Below are 22,373 nucleotides of genomic sequence, written 5' to 3'. Positions count from 1 at the left end.
TAGTGGAATATATTTTATGATTTGCAATCTTGCTTGCATATAGTTAACTTGTTACTAGCCAACTAGGATAGAAAAGACTTTCAGAAATACTCCTGCTCATTGTGCAAACTCCCCTGACCATCATGACATGAAAATGCAGGGCCAGAGGATATATTGGAAGATGAACATTCCTTTGGTTCCCAGCACCAGAAGTACGTAGGTGGTGGAGGAGAAACAGGCTTGAAATGTTTGGAGCCAGACATTTCCCCAAATATGGCAACAATCCTAAAATTTTACAAAGCATATCAGTGAAAAATTGTAAAGCTGAAATGAATGGTTCTGAATTATCAGTAATAAAAACCATGGTAGAGTAGAGATTGGATTATTTTTCTATTATTTTCATAGAAAATGGTATTACAAAATGTATGTCATGTGAAGACTGTCAAAGAGCATGAAGCCAAAATGTAGGGGGAAAGAGAACATTATAGATATGTGTCATTATGTTGTTTTCCTTGACTTAATGATGTCTATGTCATTTGCTAATTTTTCAAAATTGTATTTTATTAACTTCAATTTGTAATTTAAAATTTACAGCTTCAAAAAAATTCATAGTTTCTTTTTCCATCTTAAGTAGACATTCACTTTTGTAACTAATTATGTATTCCTAATTTTTATATTATTTATTGAAAGAGAGTATCTCCAAATTACAAGTTCAGGTTCTACTTCTGGCTATATCTTTCAAATTTACCCCGAAATTAAATCCTACTGTCTCCACTGCTAGCTACTACCTCAATCTAGGATACTACTATTCCTTGCCTATATTATTGCAATAGCTTTCTGACTGGTCTCTTTGACTTCACCTTGCCCCACTTTCTACTTACGTTCAACACAGCAGTCAAAGTGATCCTGGAAATGTAATGTAATGTAATGTAATGTAATGTAATGTAATGTAATGTAATTAATGTAACATGTAATGTAACATACTGTAATATAATGCAATGTGATGTAATATAACTTAATATATCGGACCACAGGTTCTACTTGTTCAAAACCTTCCAAAGGGCTTCCATTTTTCTCTGAATAAGATACAAAATCCTTAAAATGTCTTACAGGATTCTCTCTACCTCCACCTTCCCTCCAAAATTGACTTATCATCTACTCTTCCAACTTATTCTGTACCATCCCTTTTAGTCTTTCTTCCTGTTCACATGTCAGTGTTGCTCTCATATCAGATGTTTGTAATACCTGTTTCCTCTGTCTAGAACAATCTTACACCCAGATATTTGCATGGTTCACTCCTTCACCTTCTTTCTTTCTTTCTTTCTTTCTTTCTTTCTTTCTTTCTTTCTTTCTTTCTTTCTTTCTTTCTTTCTTTCTTTCTTTCTTTCTTTATTTATTTTTTGAGAGAGAGAGAGAGAGAGACAGACAGACAGAGTGTGAGTGGGGGGAGGGACAGAGAGAGGGAGAGGGAGACAGAATCTGAAGCAGGCTCCAGGCTCTGAGCTGTCAGCACAGAGCCTGATGTGGGGCTCAAACCCACAAGCTGTAAGATCATGACCTGAGCCGAAGTCAGATGCTTAACTGAGCCACCCAGGTGCCCCACTCCTTCTCCTACTTTAGATTTTTACTAAAATGTCACCTTCTGAGTGAAGCTTCCCTAGCCACCCTAACTAATTACACCTTCTGTAAACACACAACTTTATCCGTCTTCTTCTTGATAGTTTTCATTGTCTTTTAGTTTTGGTTTACTGCGAAACCTGAAATCAAATACATCGTTTTCTATTACTTCTATTTCAGATAGTATGTCCAAATATTACCGCTGCAGTACATAAGTGAGGAAGATGTATATTTTAATTGATTACTTTCAATACAGTCTTTCTGTTATTTTTGGATGATTCATAATCCCTATTCACAACTCAAGATTATTCTTTTGGGGTTATTCCATGATTGTATAATACTTCCATTTTCTTGGGAAAGCCTTGATTATAAATGTATACTCTTATTTGATGTAGTTTACCCTGCTTCAATTAGGGAGTATTTCTTTTTCCTTTAATTTCTCCGGTAGAAACTGTTGACAGAAACACGAGGACACTTGACTGCATTGAGATATATGCCATTCTTAGAAAAATCTATCTATGGAAAGGCAAACAGAGCTAATTAATTTCATTCATGGTATCCAGTCATGATATTGCAGTAATGAGAAATGGCAATTGAGAGAAAACAGGCAAAGATGACTTATTTTATGGCCAGGGAAGGGAAAGTTTGAAAGCAAGAAAATGACTTTCTTTATTTGCATGTGTGACATTTGGGTTTGCTTATTAAAACCCCAGGTCAACAGATGTGGTATTTATAAAAATAGAGACCCCAATTTCATCATCTTACTAATAAAAAGCCTCCACAATTATTTGCAGTCAGAAAATACATTTTAGTTGAATGATTCATCAAGGATTCCTTTCAAATTCCAGAGTTAGTGGAAATACAGTTTTATTTACTTATTGATCACAGCGGCAAATTGTGTACTTTAGGGTTTCATGGAGAAACTCATTTGGAAGTTTGTCTCAAAGTGAATTGAAATTGATTCCTCAAAGGATATCTAATTGTAGAATGATTGCTTTGCAGGTAAACTAAAGTAGTGCCTCCACCTCTATTATTGTTTAGTTTGAATTAAAAATTTCCAATTTACATAGGCACGATTTTGATGATGAGAATCGACTGAACTATTCACTTTAAAATTAAATGATTCATTCATTCATTCAAAAACATTTATCAAGTGCCAGTTGGGGACATGGAGCTCTGCTAAGTGCAGGGAAAGCTTTCTGGAGGAAATGATGTCAAAACTGAGTCCGCCAAAGCAAATATCCATTTTATTTTAAATGTGTAAGCTCTTGTCTTTTCAGCAGTGGGTCCACTTTTCTGTATTCTACTTTGCAATTCTGAGGTTAACAACATTTCTATTTTGACAGGTTGCTCGGTGTCAGACACTGACAATTGGGTAGACTGGAGAGACTGGAGAGAGACTGGGAGGCTACAGGAGGAAGATGGGGTTTGCTCCTTCTAGTTCACTCCTGGTCATTTCAGTCTCAACAGCAATACTTCTCTTTGCAATGACATTAAACTTCAGCAACTGCAGCAGATTTCAGTGTGTAGTTTTTCCGCACAACCAGAACCAGCCTTATCATGCCCCCTCAGAGACCCCAGGACCAGCCTCTTTATGGGTCTAAGTCCCAGCTTTATTTATTTATTAAAAACTTTTTAATGTTTATTTATTTTTGAGAGAGAGACAGAGTGTGACAGTGTGTGTGTGGGGGGGGGGGGTGGGAGGCAGAGAGAGAGGGAGACATGGAATCTGACTTAGGCTCTAGGTTCTGAGCTGTCAGCACAGAGCCAGATGCTGGACTCAAACTCATGAATCATGAGATTGTGACCTGAGCCAAAATCTGTCACTTAACCAGCTGAGCCACCCAGGCTCCCCTTGATTCCTAGCTTTAATTATTTCTAGCTCCTTATACTACCTTTTTCCATTTGTTCTCTCCCCTAGAAGTGCTAGCTGGGTTATTACCTCTGTGATCCTTCCGTGTCCCCTTTCTGTACTTTCTGTTTTCTAATACATGAATAGCTGTTCTTTATATCAAATTTCCTTTGTTAAATCATGGATTTTGTTCCCACCCCCTGACTGGGCCTGGACTGATAAAGAAATTGATGTGCCTCTAATAATTTTTAAAATGTTTCATTTATAATGTTTCTCTTGATATGTTAATAACCTTTGGCAATGCTTGTGATATATATATCTATAATCAATGTCCACAGTAATTTTACAAACGCAGGAAATGGAGGAGGTAATAATTAGGATCTCTCAAATATTTTCCCTAAAAACATGAGGCCAGTTATATGATTACAAATTGTATTTTACTATTTTGTTCTTTTTTTATAAGCTTTATCTGAAAAATAATTGACAAAATCTGATTAGTAGGTATGGCAAACCTATGTTATAATAACTCATAAAAAAATTACCAGATATGTAAATATAGTGCTTGCCTTAGGTACACATACATCCTAGGTAATTAAAAATGAGAATACCTTGGGCAAACTAGGGAGGTGAAACCATTGGCAGTTATGCTTTTAGTAGAATGAGTTTAATTTAATTCTAATCAATTTAAATTACAAGTTAAAACATTAGCTAAAGTACTTGATTGTTTCAAATTTCTATGAAAGAACACTTGTGTAATTTATATAGCCTAAATAAATATTCTATTGTAGGAGCCAAGGGTAGGTAATACAAAAGGTACTACTTTGGCACACTGATTATTTTGAACTAAAAATTACTTAAGTGTAAGAACACTCTGACTCCTTTTCGTCTCTGTAAACGGGAAATAAATCAACCTTGTGAAAGGTACTCTCCCTGTACCAGCAGGTAAAGGGACATTCCTACCATCATAGATAGGGAATTCAGAGCATAGAAAGCTATATAAACAAAGCTTATAGTTTTAGTAATTGACTAACTATTCCAGCCTAGTCCAAATTCTGTTTAGAATTCCTTACTAATTGAAAGCCCCCGACATGAAGTTTTTTTGTCCCACCAACTTCACACAGATTTATTGTCTTTTTGTCTAAAAAGTATAAAAACTGCCTGTCTTGGTCATTTCTTTGGGTCTCAATTTCATTTTGGGGACCTCGTGCACACACATTAAACTTTTTCTTCCCCCTCCTGTTAATTTGTCTCATGTAAAATTAATTCTTAGATCAGCTGGAAGAATCTTGAAGGCTAAAGTAAAATCTTTCCACTCCAGCACTATACAACTATTGGCATTTCTTCTCAGTGTCTCCATTTTTTATTTATCTATTTGACATTTTTATTTGACCCTACGAATAAAGTGAAAAAAATCAACAAAACTATTTCAGTTTGAATACTGAGATTAGAAATTCTTGCTTATTGTGATCTGTAGACTTACTAAGCATTTAAAATGGTGATTTGTGGAATGCAGAATATTTTTTAAGCTTTTCGGAAAAGAAGTTTTATGGAATATCAATCCTTTAGTAGTTCACGGATGGCTGAATTTATGAAATGTTCTTATAAAGACTGCTTAACATACTGTCTTAAATATTAGATAGTTAAATTGATAGTACTCATTTCCTGATGAATTCTCTGGACTTTAAAATACAACCCGTCTTTGCATTGTCTTTCAAAAATTAAAAGTTTTTGTTCATCATATGAAATATATACTTTTTACTGTTTAAATATTTTTGTTGCTGTAATTTAAGTGTTTGTTTTTAAAGTTTTTTAAGAAAAATATTTATTTATTCTTGAGAGAGAGAGAGACAGAGCAAGAGTGGGAGAGGGGTAGAACAAGAGAGGGACACAGAATCTGAAGCAGGCTCCAGGCTCTGAGTTAGCACAGAGCCTGACGTGGGGCTCAAACTCAAGAGCCATGAGATCATGACCTGAGTCAAAGTTGTATGTTTAACTGATTGAGCCACCCAGGCACCCCAGGTGTTTGTTTTTTAAATTTATGTTTTGTTCTTTAATATAGAATGAGTGGCCCATTATTTAGAGATGTCTCTGTCAGTAGCTGGTACATCAAATAGTCCAAAGAGTTGAAAGTACTCTTTTTTTTTAAATTTTTTTTTAATGTTTTTATTTATTTTTGAGACAGAGAGAGACAGAGCATGAGCGGGGAAGGGGCAGAGAGAGAGGGAGACACAGAATCTGAAGCAGGCTCCAGGTTCTGAGCTGTCAGCCCAGAGCCCGACGCAGGGCTCGAACTCACAGACTGTGAGATCGTGACCTGAGCTGAAGTCGGACGCTTAACCAACTGAGCCACCCAGGCGCCCCTGAAAGTACTCTTAAAATGATATCACTATCATGTCTCAAATTCTGGAGAATTAACACTGGATAATTTTAGGTAGAGAGGCAGAAAGATTTTCTTTAAGGAGATGAAATAAACATTTTTAAAATTACCCCTTATCTGATTGCTTTTTCAAAGAAGACCTTACAAAATAATTATTAAAATAGCATTTGAAAATCACTTATGATATCATATTCATATCATATTTAGTCCAAAGTCCAGAAGGATATATGGAACACATAGACAAAAGGAAATATCTGAGGAGATAAGGTCTGATAATTTTCCAAAATTGATGAGAAACACAAACCCACAGATAGAGAAAGTACACAAGAATAATGTATACAAATCAAATGCATAAGCATTGATTTTTAAAAATCCCAGAAAGGATTAAATTAAATACAGTTTATATAGAAGGTCAGGATCATCAACATATTAGGATTATGTTGGATTTATTTCAGGAATGCAAAGGTAGTTTTACATTAGAAATCCTCTACATAAACAAAATTAAAAGGTAACCTATTAAACGGAAGAAGATATTTGCAAAGGACATATCTGATAAAGGGTTAGTATTCAAAGTATAGGAATAACTGATACAAATGAACATACAAAAAACAAATAATCCAATTAAAATCCACTAAAATGTGAAAAATCTTTTTTGAAGAAAATCATAAAACTTCACTGAAAGATATTAAAATGGACAAATAAATGGAGATATGTCACACATAAGGAGAGTCAATAACAGAAAAATATAAATTCATCACAAACCGATGAAAATTAATTTATAGAATCAATGCATTTCTTTTTTTTTTTTTTTTTTTTCAACGTTTATTTATTTTTGGGACAGAGAGAGACAGAGCATGAACGGGGGAGGGGCAGAGAGAGAGGGAGACACAGAATCGGAAACAGGCTCCAGGCTCTGAGCCATCAGCGCAGAGCCCGTCGCGGGGCTCGAACTCACGGACCGCAAGATCGTGACCTGGCTGAAGTCGGACGCTTAACCGACTGCGCCACCCAGGCGCCCCTAGAATCAATGCATTTCTAAACAAATTCCAATGATATTTTTCCATTTTAAGCAACTTGATAGACGAATTCTAAAATTTATATGCAAACTAAATGTCCAGATGCCTAAGTGGTAGAGACTTATCCTATCAGATATGAAAAACTTATTATTTGTGCTAATTAAGACTGTGTGGTTTTGGTACCCAGAAAATAAACTAACCATTGAAGAAGGTAACCTATGAATATATGGATACCATATTTTGTTAAGAAGTTGCACTCATTCAGAGGAGAAGGAAGGACTGCTTAATAAATGTTGTTTGGAAAACTATCTGTTCAGAAAAAGAATAACATATGCAATGTAAAATAATTAAGCCTAGATGGAAATACACCTGGCTATAAGTAATGAAATTTTCAAACTTTTAGAATAAAAGATGTGTTTGACTTTGGGGAGGCAAGTTGTTCTTCTTCCCCTTCTTCTTCTACTTCTAGAAAAAGAAGACACACTTTAGAGAGACACTGAATGAGAATGCATGAGGAGTGAGGAGGAGAGAAAGAATCTTAAGAAAACTCCACACTCAGTGCAGAGCCCAATGTGGCTCAATCCCATGACCCTGGGATCATGACCTCAGTCAAATCAAAAGAGTCAGATGCTCAACCGACTGAGCCACACAGGCACCTCAGGGAAGGCAAGGACTCCTTAAGCAAGACACAAAATATGCTAGGCATAAAAAAAGTATGCATTTGATTACATTACAATTAGGAACTTCAGGCCATCAAAAGACACCAAGAAGCAAGTAAAAAGAAAACTACAGAGACTGGGAGAAGGTATCTGTGCTACATATAACCAACAAGAGGTTAGTATCTAGAATATATAAAAGTTCCCTGTAAGTCTACAAGAAAAAGGCATCCAATAGAAAAATGGGCAGAAATACATGAACAGGCATCTCACAGAAGAGGAAACACTATCAGCCACCAACATATGGAAAAAAAGCACGAATCTCGTGAAAGCTGAGGGATATTCAGATTCAGATAGTAATGAGATGACCCTGTCAGCCATTATAGAGGCAAAAAAAGTCTGATGATATCAAGTGTAGGTGAAGAGGTGGAAATGGGGGGTCTTATACAGTGCAGGTAAATGAGTACAACTATTTTGAAACAAAAAAAGAAAAGCATTATTTTTCAAGTTGAATATGTGCACAATTAATGACTAGGAAATTCTGCTTCTAAATATATGCTTTAGAAAAATTCTTGCACACATGCACTTATAGGAATATTCATAGCAGCAATGTAATAAAAGCTGGACAGAAATGACTATGAAGAAATAAGTATATAAGTTGCAATATAGTCATATTTTAGAAAGTCTGAGAACAAGCAAAGTGAAATAATATAACGTTTAGACATATATATAAATTTAGGGAATGTTAAAATTCAGGATTGTAGTTATTTCTGGGAATGAGGCAGAATTAGGTAAGAGCAAATAGGTAGCTATACAGGACTGGTGATATTCTATTTCATAAAAATATGGTGGTGGGTACACAGGGATGCATTATATTATGTTTTGTAACTTAAACATATATTATATATATTGTTTTATATGCATCAAATATGATATTGTAAAATTTCAAGCCTCCCTGACTTTATTATTTTCTCTTAAGTGTAAATTTCAATTCACTACTTATATTTTGGCTATTATTTGACAGCCTTCCTAATTTAGTTGCGGAGAAAACTTCTAACTTATAATGTCTGTAAAGAATTTATTTGAATTTGATAATCATACAGTAATATAAAATAGAATGAAAACTGTAATTCCAATTTGGTAAACAGAAACATCTCTATAAAAGCACACATAAGCAGTATTATTATGTCACGGTTACAGTGAAATTTCAAATCTCACTTCTCTGACCTCCCTCCACTTGAAGAGCAAGAGATCAAGAAATCAGGCCTTTCCTGGGATCCTCCTCCCCAGTTACTGCTTGTAGGAGTTCCTTTTGTGGCAGGAAGGTGAGTGGAGACAAAGGAACCTCCCACATAACAGGAGATGCTCTTCCAATGACCTCTGTAATCCATGTTTTCCTTTTCTGCTGCGCACTGTCACTCATGCTGCGGTAGGCAGGTTGTTGCCTGTGTCACACTCTGCCTCCATTACGTTGCTGTACTCTGAACCACGTAGAGACCACTTAACAGTTTACTGTCTATCTCCTCTGGGCTCACCTCTTTTCTCTTTCTGGTTTGCAAAGAAGCATTCTTATTTTGTTTCTTAGAGCTGACTCTTGATGCAAGCTCCCACGGCAGAGTTGTTGGGGGCTCTTACTTATTACCAGGGCCCTCCTTCAATACAGGAAGGGGAAAGCTCAGGGAGTAGGAGACTGGGAGCTAGAAGCTAGGGCTAGATTGGGGGATGGTCAGCCATAGCCTCACCCTGATTCTGGATCCACTGATCCCATCTTCCTCCAGGTTCTGCTGTTCAATCTGCTTCCTTTTCCAGGATTCTTCTCACTCATGGTGATTTGACTTTGGGGGCTCTGTTATTTCCACTACTAGTTCAGGATGAACAGGACTCTTATTTCATCAGATAGATCTATATACACCTGAAATATGGCTTCTGGGCCCCATTGCAGTTAATGAACCTGTTTTAGTGTCCCTGACTATTCTATGACTATGGGAAGTTCCTGATTGCTCTGTGGAAGTTAGAAGGCTGTTCTACCCAGAGTATGTAGAGGAGCTTTAAGAATTGATGGTATCCAACACATCAACCTAATAGTGTCTCATTTCTGACCTGGCCCCAATAATACTCATCTGACCTCATTAAAAAAGAAAATGGTGGTGGTGGGGGGAGAATATACCAAAACCACTAATCATGGTTTTATAAGGGGTTGAGATTATGGATGACTTTTGCTATCATTCTTACAATCCTCTTAACTTTCTGAATTTTAAAAAATGGAGGGGTGCCTGGGTGGCTAAGTCAGTTAAGTGTCTGACTTTTGATTTTGGTTCAGGTTGTGATCTCATGGTTAATGGGATGGAGTCCCAAGTTGGGGTCTGTGCTGACAGAGCCAAGCCTGCTTGGAATTCTCTCTCTCCTCTCTCTCTCTCTCTGCTTCTCCCACTGTGTGCATTCTCTCTCTCAAAATGAATAAATATTAAAAAATTTAATGGAAATATATTAATTTTATATTGACAAAAATAAGCCATGAAAGAGACAACAACAACAAAACTTCTGAGAATCTATTATGTTCCTGGAACTTTGCCCAGTATTTCCTGGTGGCCACTGCTGTTAGAAACATAAAATAATACCTTCTGTTTAGGATTTTTGAAGTAGATATTTCTACTTCAAACCTCATTAGCATATTTACATTGAGTCTCAAACAAGCAAGCTTCTGTTCTTTTTATTAGACTTTCACATTGTAAGTTTTTTGTTGTTGTTGTTTTTAACTTATTATCATCTTCTCTCCATATCTCTTTACCATGCCACACAAATGAATTCTCTAACAGTAATCTCCTACGTGACAATACCTAGCTACAGAATGGAATTTATACCCTTGCCTGCACATGACATTGTACCTAGAGGCCTCTTATCAAAGCAAATTCTCTTATTTGCTCATTAAAAGCTGTTACATTCAGAGAAATAACAGCTAGTCCCACACATATGACTAATAAAAGTCAGACATTTGATTAAAAGTTAATGACATAAGAGATGTGAAGTTCCATAATTACACTCCCATCTCTTCCTCCCTCTGCCAAGTAACTGAGTATTATCAATAAATAAAGGGTCTTAAAACAAATGCAAAAGAAATTTTTTTAGAGAGATTTGTTTTGTGACTAACACGGAAGATTGAGAGTTCAAAATAAAAAAAAAATGTTTCTGCTCAAGTGATGATTTCTTAGATACCATGAAGCATAAGTTACAATATGTTTGTTTCTAAGTGTACTTTTAGTATGTCTACTTTCAAAAAAGTAAACATATTTTATTCATGTTTGTTGGTCCAAAATTTATAGTAACGCATTGATTCCTAAACTATCCATGTGAAAGGCTTGCAAAATGATACACTTGACAGAATCAAAATTCATAGAAACATATATTGAATGCTTATTATAGATTCTCCTGCATAGAACTTTTCCCAAAAGCCTGTGAAATGGATGCCTTTGATGCCCTTATTTTATTGAAGAGGACACCAAGGATAGAGAGTGAGCTATATAGACTCAAAGGTACCCAACTAGCCAGTGATGGAAATGAGAGTGAAACCTCAGTTGTCTGAATCCATGGTTCATATTCTTTCAACTAGTAGGCCATGCTACATCTCTTCATGGAAGCATGGGCAGATTGTAACTTCTTAACAACTGATTTTTAAACTCCCAGTATAAAATAGTTTTGTCACTGCTATTCACCACCCTTACCAATCTCTCTTCCTACATTATTAGTAAGTATCTACTTTATAAAAGCCTGGGGTAGGTACATTAGATTGTGTACTGGGTCATTTTGCTCTAGTATTTGTGTTGAGGTCACTTTGCAAGCTGTCCTATCACAAAGTTGAGTGTATCCCAAACAAAGCAAACTTGGTGGTGCAATGTAGCAGGCAGAAGGAGGCTCTGAAGTTTACTTTTTACAGAGGCTCTCTCAGTTTGCACATCAAGTGGACTCTCAGAGCCTGTACGCTCTTAATACTAGTATTAAAGCTGGTGAGGTATCTTCACAAAAGAAATCGGGGATGGACGGCCAAGCCCAATACTGGAGGGAAGACAGGGCAGAGACTAATATATCTACAGCCAAAGAGAGCTGAGTGGTAGCAATGCAAACAAGGGAGAAATGGCCAGTGCTCAAAAGGAGTATTGCCTGAGCCTAGAAAATTGACTATGGCTTCAGAACTCTAGCTTTAACACAAGGGGCAGGGGCAGCTGCAGACATCAGCCCTAAGGCCAGCATGTCTGGCAGGACACTTCTGAAAAACAGCCTGAGACCAGAGAGTCCCTTTCCCTCAGGTCAGAAAGACATGTAGCCTTTGCACATACCCAAGATCCATGTTATGAAGAGAAGCTGGGGAAGGTGAGAGGACACACGACAGAAAGAATTTTTATGCGAGGAAGATGACCACAGCTCAAAGGAATCTTGTAACTTCTTAAATCAGATGAAACTTTTAATTGCAGAAGAATGAAAGTCAGCTTTTACCCTCAGTGAACAGCTGATAGAGGCTGGGATAATGGCCAGATTAGTTATGGTCAAAGCTAAACAAGCTAATTTCTTTGCACATTCAAGATGCAGTGCAAATCACACCCTGTAAACTGGCATTTACTGAGAATCCCTTTTTCCCATGCATTATCTCATTTAATTTTCACATAAGCCCTGCAAGGGAGGAGCCATTTTAATTTCCATTTTATAGAAAATGAAAAAGAGGCTTAGAGAGGTGAAGTGATTTGCACAAGGTCACATTGCTAGCAACACAGCTGGGAGAGAATAGTTGATTACTTAATTACATGTTTTAATTTAAAAATAGTTAAAATACATTTCAGATGAATTGCATTTTTGAAACTTGAAGATGTTCAAGTGGAGACTTCTGAATTAAAAAGAGTCTGCTTATAAAGGAGTATTTGCTTTCTAATTTGCATTTGAGATTCTGGTCTTCAGGCAAATTTTAAAGAAAACTTAAGTCCTGAAAGGAGAAGTCAGAATTTCTTTCAGTTTTGGTGGCAGTGAGATTGGAATGTGTATTCATTAGAAAGACACTCTCAGTACAATTAGAAATAGAAGGATTTTAACCACTCCTCTCCACTAAGCATCCCTAAAGGAAGAAGTCTTCAAGGTATGAACTTTGAGTTAATCAAGTCTTGCTTTAATTCTTGTTCAATTACATAAAAGCTGTGCAAACTGGTGACCACTTTGAGCTCATTTCCATAAAGTTAACATGGCAACATAACAAATAAGTGTTAAGTGAGATAACATAAGTGACACGCTGAACTTGGTGCCTGCTACATAACTGGTGCTCGAAATTGTCAATTTGCATCTGTTTACCTATTCCTCTCTCTCTTTTTAGCGCATCTCATATTATCCAGTAGTCTGTGGTTTTCTATACAGTCAAACAATCACTTTATTTCCCGGATTCCATTTTGTTGTTATATTTAGCAAATGCAAATGTGCAGTTGGATAATTTAATACCTGCAGTTACAGAGACAGAGCAAAATAAATAATCTCCTGGGGTGCATTTATCAAGTTTAGAAAATGCGTTCGCTTACCAGCTCACTGAATTCATTATTGCCTAGGTCAAGTCTTTCCAACTGGGCCAGTTTGTGCATTGACCTATAACAGATGGAGAAAAATACTATTGTGAGACAGTCCGTGACACATTGCTCCAAAAGACATTCTACCCACCCTCTGTCAGATTTACCTGGTTTTATAGTGCACAGGAATTGGGGTATTTTATAGAGAGAAGCAAACTGTAAATATAAAACAATGTATGCAAACTGTCACCTGCTTATCATATTTCCAAATGCCCATTATTGTTGGGAATACAGAGCTGGCTGTTTAACATAAATCTGGGAAGCTTGTTTAATGTCTAGACTAGCACGTCCACAACAAATATATTTTTAAGAATCACCACAGGTTTAGGAACCAATGAATAAACCCAATTCTGAGCAAAGCATTCTAATGCCCCACAAAATGGCCACAATTTCATCATCAGTATTCATTATCGACTTTGCTAAGTGAATTTCTGCTACAGACTGTTGTATTCATTGTCTCCTGAAGATATTGTCTGGGATTCTGGCACCACCCTATGAAACGGCAATGGTAAAACCTTGGGTAGAGTAGGTGCCAAAGGTCAGAAGTACCCTAGCCCATGACACATGCAGTCAGCATTTCTTAAGCCATTCTCAAGTACAGTATACGGTGTAAGAAAAGATCACATTTTTCTGAGTTCCAAGTTTTTATCTTCCCACTAACCAGAATGCTATCCTTAAATCATGACTATACAGAAATTCTAGATGCTTCATTGGCTCAAATCTCAGAAATTTTAGTTCCTTTATCTTTAAAATGGCTACAGCAATTATCTCATAGCATTTTTTGAACCTTAAAATACTACTGTAATCCAGACACTGTCAGGAACTCAGACATGCAAAAATGCATGTACCCGTTTTCATTCAGCAGCTGTTATTGAAAGATGATGCACCAGGCAATCTTCTTGGGTCTGGAGTACAATAGTGAATAAAAGGGACAAAAACTCTTGTCCAAAGGCACTTTACATTGTAGTGGAGGGAGAATTACAATAAGTAAAATGATTAAGTAAAATATAATAATATATTAGAAGGTTATAAGTGCTATGTAGAAAACTTCAGCAGAGGAGGTAGTACGAAGAATAGACATAGGGGGATTGCAATTTTTAATAGGGAGATCCAGATAAGGTCTTACCAGAAAATGAAATTTGAACCACGCTTAAAGGAAATGAAGGAGCATGCTAGTGCATGGACCCTAAAGCAGGGACATGTTGCTTGTTTGAAGACATCCTAAGAGACCATGTATCTGAAGCAGAGTGAGGGAGAAAGGATGTAAAACGATGATAATGAGAAGTTAGATAATCTGAGGGCTTATAGCCCAATGTAAGATGTAGGCTTTGATTCTGTGTAAGATGGAGAGTCAGTAAAAGGTTTTGATCCAGAGTGTGACTGAAGTGACTTATTTTAAAAGGCTATTTGTGATGGCAGGCTTGTAAACAGACTGAGAAGGACAAAAGTAGAAGCCAGGAGATCAAGTAGGAGGCTAATGGAACAAACCAAATGAGAAGAAATGGCAGTTTTGGACCAGGGTGGTGGTAGTGAAGGCGGTGAGAAGTGGTTGGCTGCTGAACATATTTAAGATTAGAGTCAAATGTCTTGTTGCTGAAATATCTATGAGGAATAAGAGAATGTAGAGTCAAATGTAACTACAAGTGTGTTTTGGTCTGAGCAACTACAAGGGTGAAGTTATAATTGGTGGGTAAGGAAGACAGGGTAGAACAGGGTTTTAGGTAGTTCAGAGATTTGGTTTTAAATGTTCTTAACCCCACCAACTCACCCACCCACCCCTGCAAAAAAAGGTAAATATTTGAGGTGACGGATGTGTTAATTAACCAGATAGGGAGGACTCCCTTCATAATGCACATCAAATGATCACTATATACTCTGAATGTCTTACATTTTATTTGTCTATTATACCACAATAAAGTTGAAGGAAAAAAAAGATGTCAGATTTGAAATTTCTATTGTAAAGCCAACTAGAGATGTAAAACAGGCAGTTATATACACAAGCCTAGAGTTTAGAGAAGTCCAGGAAAGAGAGATAATTTAAGCATGGTTAGCAAAGAGACAGCATCAGATCTTGAGAACATGAGATCATTAAGGGACTGAGTGGAGATGAGAAGAGAATAAGTCTAAGATGACACGAGGAAGAGCCAACAAAAAAGCCTGAGAAGTGACAAGGGACAATAGGAAAAAAAAAGAGTATAAAGACGTGCAAGTCAAGTAAAGAAAGTGTTTTCAAGATGATGGAAATGACAAATTGTGGCAAAAACTGCTGATAGGTCTGACAACTGATCACTTGATTTAATAATGTGAAGATTAGTGGTCACTCTGGGAAGATCAGTTTTATGTTTAAGCCTTTGCTAATGCTCTTCCCCCCCCCCCATTCAATATGTCATACCCATACACGTCGAAATATTTCTTATTCAATAACATAAATATATTGATTTCCTATTATCTCTCAAGTTTTAAGGTTATCAATATGAAAGCTATGTTCATATTGCCAAGTAGTTCATAATCTTGAGATGTATAGCTAAGACAGTGGACAATGTTTACCAGTGAAGTAAATGTCATAGAAAATATATGTGTAAGTTTCTAAAGAGCACAGGGAGAAGTACTCTCTCAGTGTTGGGAGTAAAAGGCCTGGCTGACATTTCATTCTGGAGCATTGATCAGACTATAGAGTCAGAGGATATGGTCTTTTTTGGAAGAAATGTCAAAGGGGTGGGTTGAAAGAGATCATGGCCCATTTCAAGGAATTGCAGGTTCATAAACATAATAAGAAATAATAAGAAATGAGAAAATTGGTACGAAATAAGAAATAATACGTAAGCAAGGGCCGTATTATAAGCTCATCCATATCAAATCAGGGAGTTTGAGTTTTAGCCTGAAGGAGATAGAAGCCTTTAGGATTTAGATCAGATTTGTATTTTAGAAAGCTCACTTTGGCAGCTTGGAACAGTGAGAGAAGTGGGGAGAGGATATGCTAGTAAACAGGCCTAATAAGACTGCTCTGAAATGCAGGTAGGATGTAACGGGGTCAGAAATAAGACAAAGGCAGTATGGATGATAGAGTGGGCAATGAGAGATGCTCTGGTGAAGAAATGACTTGGTGATGATGATGACTGATTGCGTGTGGGAGGTAAAGGAGAGGAAGGAATTTAAAATAGTTTCTGGATTGAATACCAGTGTGGGAATATTAGAATGGAATTAGAGAAAAGTATTACGTGTATGTATGCATGTGTGTGTGAGAGAGAGGAAGGAGGGGAGAGAGAGAGAGAGAGAGGGAGAGAGACTGGAGCTCAGGTAAAAGCTCTTGACTGGAAATAAAAATTTGAAAAATAAATAAATGTTTTTTGTCTATTCCACCTGAAAATTATCCCCCCTTTTTAACTCACATACCATTTGCTTTCTTTTTTATTTTTTTAATGTTTATTTATTTTTTGAGAGAGAGAGACAGAGAATGCGGAAGGGAACACAGAGAGAGAAACACAGAACCCGAAGCAGGCTCCAGGCTCTGAGCTGTCAGCACAGACCCCAATACGGGGCTCGAACTCACGAACTGTGAGATCATCACCTGAGCTGAAGTAGGACGCTTAACCAACCAAGCCACCCAGGCGCCCCCCACTTGCTTTCTTGAATTGTCCATTTCTCACAAGCATATGCCTCCTTTTTCCACTTAGATCTTAAAATATGTTTCAAGATGTCCAGAAGGGTCTGTGCAGGACCTCCATCAGTCCAAAAAAAGTTGTGAAACTGTGGCCAGCATTGTAAGAAGAACATCTGCCTCCCCTTTTGCCAAATCTATACCACTGAATAGGTGTTTCTAGGAAAGGGGATGGTAGTGGCTGGACCCCATGAAAAAAGAGTTAGATTTTCTTCTGAGCCTGGGAATATTGAGGAATGGTGAATTCTTGCAAATCTTGTTGCTCCACCAAAAGCCCAATAAGTAACTGATAAGCACCAAAGCCTTGAGAGCCAAGGTGAAGGACCAAGTGGCCAGATGTGGCAAATGAATGAGAAATAATCACAATGAGTAACAGAGCTACATGTATTTGACTTCAGCATGGTGTAGCCTTGGGCAACAAATATTCTAGTGAAAACCACCATGAGCCTAAGACCAAAGGCCTTTGCACAATTTTCTGGATTCTCTGAACTCTATAGTTCTCACTGATCCCCAAGGAAATCATCACATAACCCTGAGAATACATATTTTTCCCAGCCTTAATGGTGGAGAACCAAGACAAAATTAATTTTATTAAATGAAGAAATGGGGAGGTCTTTATACCTGAGTGTCCTAAGGCAAGTTTTATTAATTCTAGGATGTATCTTTTTTCTAGGCTAAATATTACTAACTTCTTTTTTTTTAAGTTTTAAAAATTAATTTATTTATTTTGAGAGAGAAAGAGAGAGAGAGAGAGAGAGAGAGAACACACATGCTTGGAGGGGCAGAGAGTGAGGGAGAGAGAGAATCCCAAGCAGGCTCTGCACTGTCAGCACAAAGCCCATGTGGGCTCTAGCTCAAGAACCATGAAATCATGACCTGAGCTGAAATCAAGAGTCAGACACTTAATTGATGAGCCACCCAAGTGCCCCTGAATATTAGTGACACTTTAAATCAATCCTTGTATGTTAGGATTTCCAGGCCCCTAAATAATCTGATTATCAATGTTTCTCTTCCAAAGCAGGGCCAGGTCCATATCTGGAAACTCTGCTTTTGTATGTGAAGCTTTATTGGAGCACAGCCATGCCCATTTGTTAACATATTATCTATGGCTGTTTTTCACCCCAACAGTGGAATTGAGTAGGTGTGACAGAGATCATATGGACCACAGAACCCAAAACATTTCTTATCTTTGAGGGCCAGGTGATAGTCAGAAATGAACACTATTCTCTAGATGTGGGCTGACCAAGAAAATGTATGAAGAAACTATTATCTCTTATGTGTATCCAGTGTAGTTTAAGTTTGATTGCTTTCATGAGGGGATAGCTAGCCTCTATGTCATCTCTAAGCATTTTTCTCTTCCCATCCTAGTCTTGGGCTACTGCTTCTGAAACCCCTGGTTCATAAATTCATACCTAGAAATCATATTTTAAATGTATAACATAGCTTCCTACCATTCCTTTGCCATTCTTCTGAATGGGCAACATTTTTTCTTTTGCTTGTTCTGGAACAATAAAAAAAAAGGCTTTCCCATGAGGTTTTCTGAATGTTTCCTGAAGCTTATTTAAGTTCTGATACTTTAAAAATAGCATTTATTTTGTCTTAATCTTATCCATTTTATTTTTATGATCCCCCTTTCCATTAAAGTTTAATTACTGTCACCAAAGTTTCCTTCTGTCATTACATTCTTCTGTTTTCAAGTTGTCTTTCTAATATGATTTCTTACATTTTATAACTTTAAAATTATTTCATTCTTATTTATGTTTTTTGAAGATGTCATTTAATATTATTTCTTACATTTTTACACCTTTAAAATTAACTGCCTTTACCCACAAGATTTTAGACGGTTCATAACACAGCCCACTGCTTTTCTTGTTCAGGTGCTAGTTGTTAAACTATAATCGTTCTGTCAATTGTCCAAAAAATGTTCCTTTTAGCTGAATGTATGTAATAGGTTTTAAATTTCATCAGGATAGAAACAAGTAAGACTTTATGAGAAAAATAAAATAGAATCCATGGTGTTTTGTGTTAGTCGTGTTCTTCGTGAGTACTCATTCATTCACTTAGTTTGCACTTTTTATGGCAGGCACCACTTGGGCATTGGAGTTACCAAGATTCCTGTGGAGTTACAAAGATTTCTGGGATTCAGGGTTTCTCAACTTGGCACTAATGACATTTTGGACAAATAAACTCTTTGATAGGAGCCTACTGTGGCATTGTTGAATGTTTAGCACATCTTACACAGTCTTTACTCGGAAAGACTTATTTTCTAAATGGGAGTGACCTTTAAAAGAGTAATTACTTCCCAGGGTGATAAGTGCTAAGGTAAACATATGTATACATTGCCATTGGAATTCAGAAGAAGGAACATCTAACAGTTTAGTAATTAGGGAAAACTTTAAGAAGAGGTGACATTTCAGTTGGGTTTTGGAGAACCTTGCAATATTTACATATATCAAAAGAAGCAACGAAAATACAGAAAGAGTACATCTAAAGCTGAGGTTCTTCTGAGATTGTAGCTTAAGTCCAACATTTTAACATGTGTCTGTGAAGGCTGTGAAAGATTTTGGTCCCAAGTGAAAAAACTAAAAATTCCCATTGTAGTTTGTTGCAGGAAACCCTATTGTCCTACAATATAGCTGGGATACAGTTATCTTGTACACTGTGGGATGGTTAGCCGCATAACAGAAGCACTCTCTTCAGTCTTCATAACCAAAATATCTCCACACGTTGTCAATTATCCCCTGGTTGGGGATGCAAAGTGGGGGTGGGGGGTGGAAATTATCTCTAGGTGAGATATACCTTGATAGAGGAATACTTCAGACCTTTATCTCCTCTCTTTACTGATCAGTAGGAGTTGAGCATCTTATGTCCATTTGTTTATGTCCTTACTCCACCAGTGGGTTCCCATGTGGGCCGTCCTTATGCAGTTCATGCCAACCTGCTTGAGGGATGCACTCATTTGACCATGCTCCTTATGTATGGTAAGCATATGTGGGTTTGGGGCCTATCTCTCCATCCCCACAGGGAAATCCAACTGGTGTGATTTCCCCTTACAAATGGCTGGCCTTGAAGACATGATCACCACCATAGGTCAGGGAGCAAATATTAGGACCTGGTCACAAATTTGGGCCACATTTTCTACCAGTAATGCTGACAATTTGATCTTCATCTGCCTGAACCAAGTATCTTGCTGATTATTTAGATTCATTTGTAAGTTTGTCTAGTAATTAGATGGTGCAAGTTCCATAGTAATTGGTTGTATTAAATAATGTTTACCAACTATGGTCATATTATATACGTAAAAATTGTATAAGTGTATAGTATTTCTATGATTGTCACTTTTATCATTGCTGTTTCTCTTGACTGTAATATTCTTCCCCTATATCTTCCAATAGCTGGCTGCTTTTCCTCAACTCTGCTGATAACATTTTCTCCTCATATAGTCCATCTCCATTACTCAAAATAAAACTTCCTTTGCACCTTCACCTTATATGTTCTTGTGTTTCATTTTATTCTTAATTCTTAACACTGGAAATATTTATTATTTAATTAAATATTTTATTTAATCAAATGTTTAAGACTGAAAATTAAAATCATTTTCCTTTGCTTACTAATTATTTTTCCCATGCTAGACTAACATCCCATGAGAGCAAGTAAGTTGTTAGTCCTGTTCACAGTGTAAATAGGTTTTCAGTCAGGGTTGTTTAATGAAGACATTCACCCGTGCATGAATGAATGATTCTTTATCAGTGAGAAGTTTGCATCTAGAATATTTACAAAGACAAACCACTCAATTTTTATCAGGTATCTACAACTAATTAACAGTTGCCAAGGAAGCAGCTACAATTAATTAGCAGTTGCCAAGGAGATATCCTGATAGGGCTGTTTTAATGAATACTGTAATGAATATACATTAGCTCATTTATTATGAACTATGTATGATGATAAAAGCAGGTAAGTCTGAGGTTCACTAGTCTCTGGATATCTAAATCTTGTGTTAAGTTGACTTAATGATATTTCCAATAATAGGTTTTTAAAAAATGCAAATATTAAAAGAAATATTCTGTGACATATTTAAGTTAGGTTTTTGACTCTTGAATATCTGAAACATAACAACAAAACTATGAATGTGGAGTAGTTGAGGGCATGGACCCCAAACCTCCCCTCCAGAGCCTTATTCCTCTTACATGCTATGTCTACTTTTTGTTCCCAGTGAGATTGAGATACTATTTTTTTTTTTTAATTAATTGTATCTCACCTTTTCCTGTGCTTTGGCCACAACATTCAGACTACCTGAGTCTGAATCCCTATTCTACCACTCACTAGCTGTTTGATTTTTTTTTAATTTTTTAAAAACCTTTACTTATTTTTTGAGAGAGAGAGAGAGAGAGAGAGAGAGACAGAGAGAGAGGGAGCGAGAGCATCCCAAGCAGGCTCTGCCAAGTCAGTGCAGAGCCCAATGTGGGGCTTGAATTCATGAACCGTGAGATCATTACTGGAGCCGAAATCAAGAGTCAGACAGTTAACCGACTAAGCCACCCACACACCCCAGCTGTTTGATTTTGAACAAATTAAAGCACATATTTGCACCTCAATGTTCTTATTTGTAAGTGGGATGATAATAATAATCCGTACTTCATAGAGTTGTGTGATTAAAATAGTTAATTTAGGTAAAGCACATAAATAGTGCCTGATAAATGGTAAACGCTCTGTAAGAGTTAGCTATTAAAATATGAAGGTTTTCAGAGTTGGAAATAACTTCAGAGATTTTCTAGGTCAGAGTTTCCTAAAGTATTCTTAAGGATTTATAGGTATGGCGTAATTTAAAAAAGATTTCAGATGGCCAGTGCATTTTGGCAAAGCTCGCTAAAAATGTTAAAGGCAGTATATCTTGAAATCTGGGACTGTGATACCTCCAAGTTTTTTTTTTTTTAATAATTCCAGTATAATTAATGTACAGTTTTATATTAGTTTCAGTTGTACAATATCAACAATTCTATACATTACTCAGTGCTTAACAGGATAAGTGCACTTTTTTTTCCAGTTTATTTATTTATTTATTTTGAGAGACAGAGAGAGAGGGAAAGAGAAAGTGAGAGAACCAGCAGGGGTGGGGCAGAGAGAGAAGGGGACAGAGGATCTGAAGCAGGCTCTGTGCTAACAGCAACAGGTCCAGTGCAGGGCTTGAACTTACACACCTTGAGGTCATGACCTAGGCCAAAGTCAGATGCTTAACCAACTAAGGCACCTGGGCGTCCCAGGATAAGTGTACTCTTAATCTCCTTCACCTATTTCAACCATTGCCCCCCCAACCCCCCCCCCCCCCCCCACCTTTCCTCTGGTAACAATCAGTTTGTTCTCTATATTAAGTCTATTTTTTTTATTTGCCTCTTTTTTTTTTCTGTGTTTTGTTTCTTCAATTCCACATATGAGTGAAATCATACAGTATTTTTCTTTCTCTGACTGATTTATTTCACCGGTATCTCCAGTTTTGTTCTTCTTTTTTAAGATTGCTCTGGCTATTCAAGGTCTTTTGTGGTTCCTTACAAATTTTAAGATCATTTGTTCCAGTTCTATGAAAAATGCTATTGGTATTTTGATAGGGATTGCTTTAAATCTATAGA

At 36.8% G+C, this 22,373-nt stretch overlaps 1 protein-coding gene across 3 annotated transcripts in view; it reads right to left on the bottom strand.

The window, feature by feature from the left end:
• The window catches only part of LRRC7 (leucine rich repeat containing 7), a 553,650-nt gene that overhangs the window by 193,346 nt on the left and 337,931 nt on the right, over positions 1-22,373 (bottom strand). For all 3 annotated transcript variants that reach the window (XM_043575239.1, XM_043575241.1, XM_043575240.1), the window contains exon 8: positions 13,047-13,110. In XM_043575239.1, the coding sequence (XP_043431174.1) occupies positions 13,047-13,110 (64 nt within the window). The remainder of the gene's footprint in view (positions 1-13,046; positions 13,111-22,373) is intronic.

Source organism: Prionailurus bengalensis, chromosome C1, assembly GCF_016509475.1.
Source record: "Prionailurus bengalensis isolate Pbe53 chromosome C1, Fcat_Pben_1.1_paternal_pri, whole genome shotgun sequence".
In the NCBI taxonomy this organism is placed as follows: Eukaryota; Metazoa; Chordata; class Mammalia; order Carnivora; family Felidae; genus Prionailurus; species Prionailurus bengalensis.
This window is presented reverse-complemented; position numbering and strand designations above follow the sequence as displayed.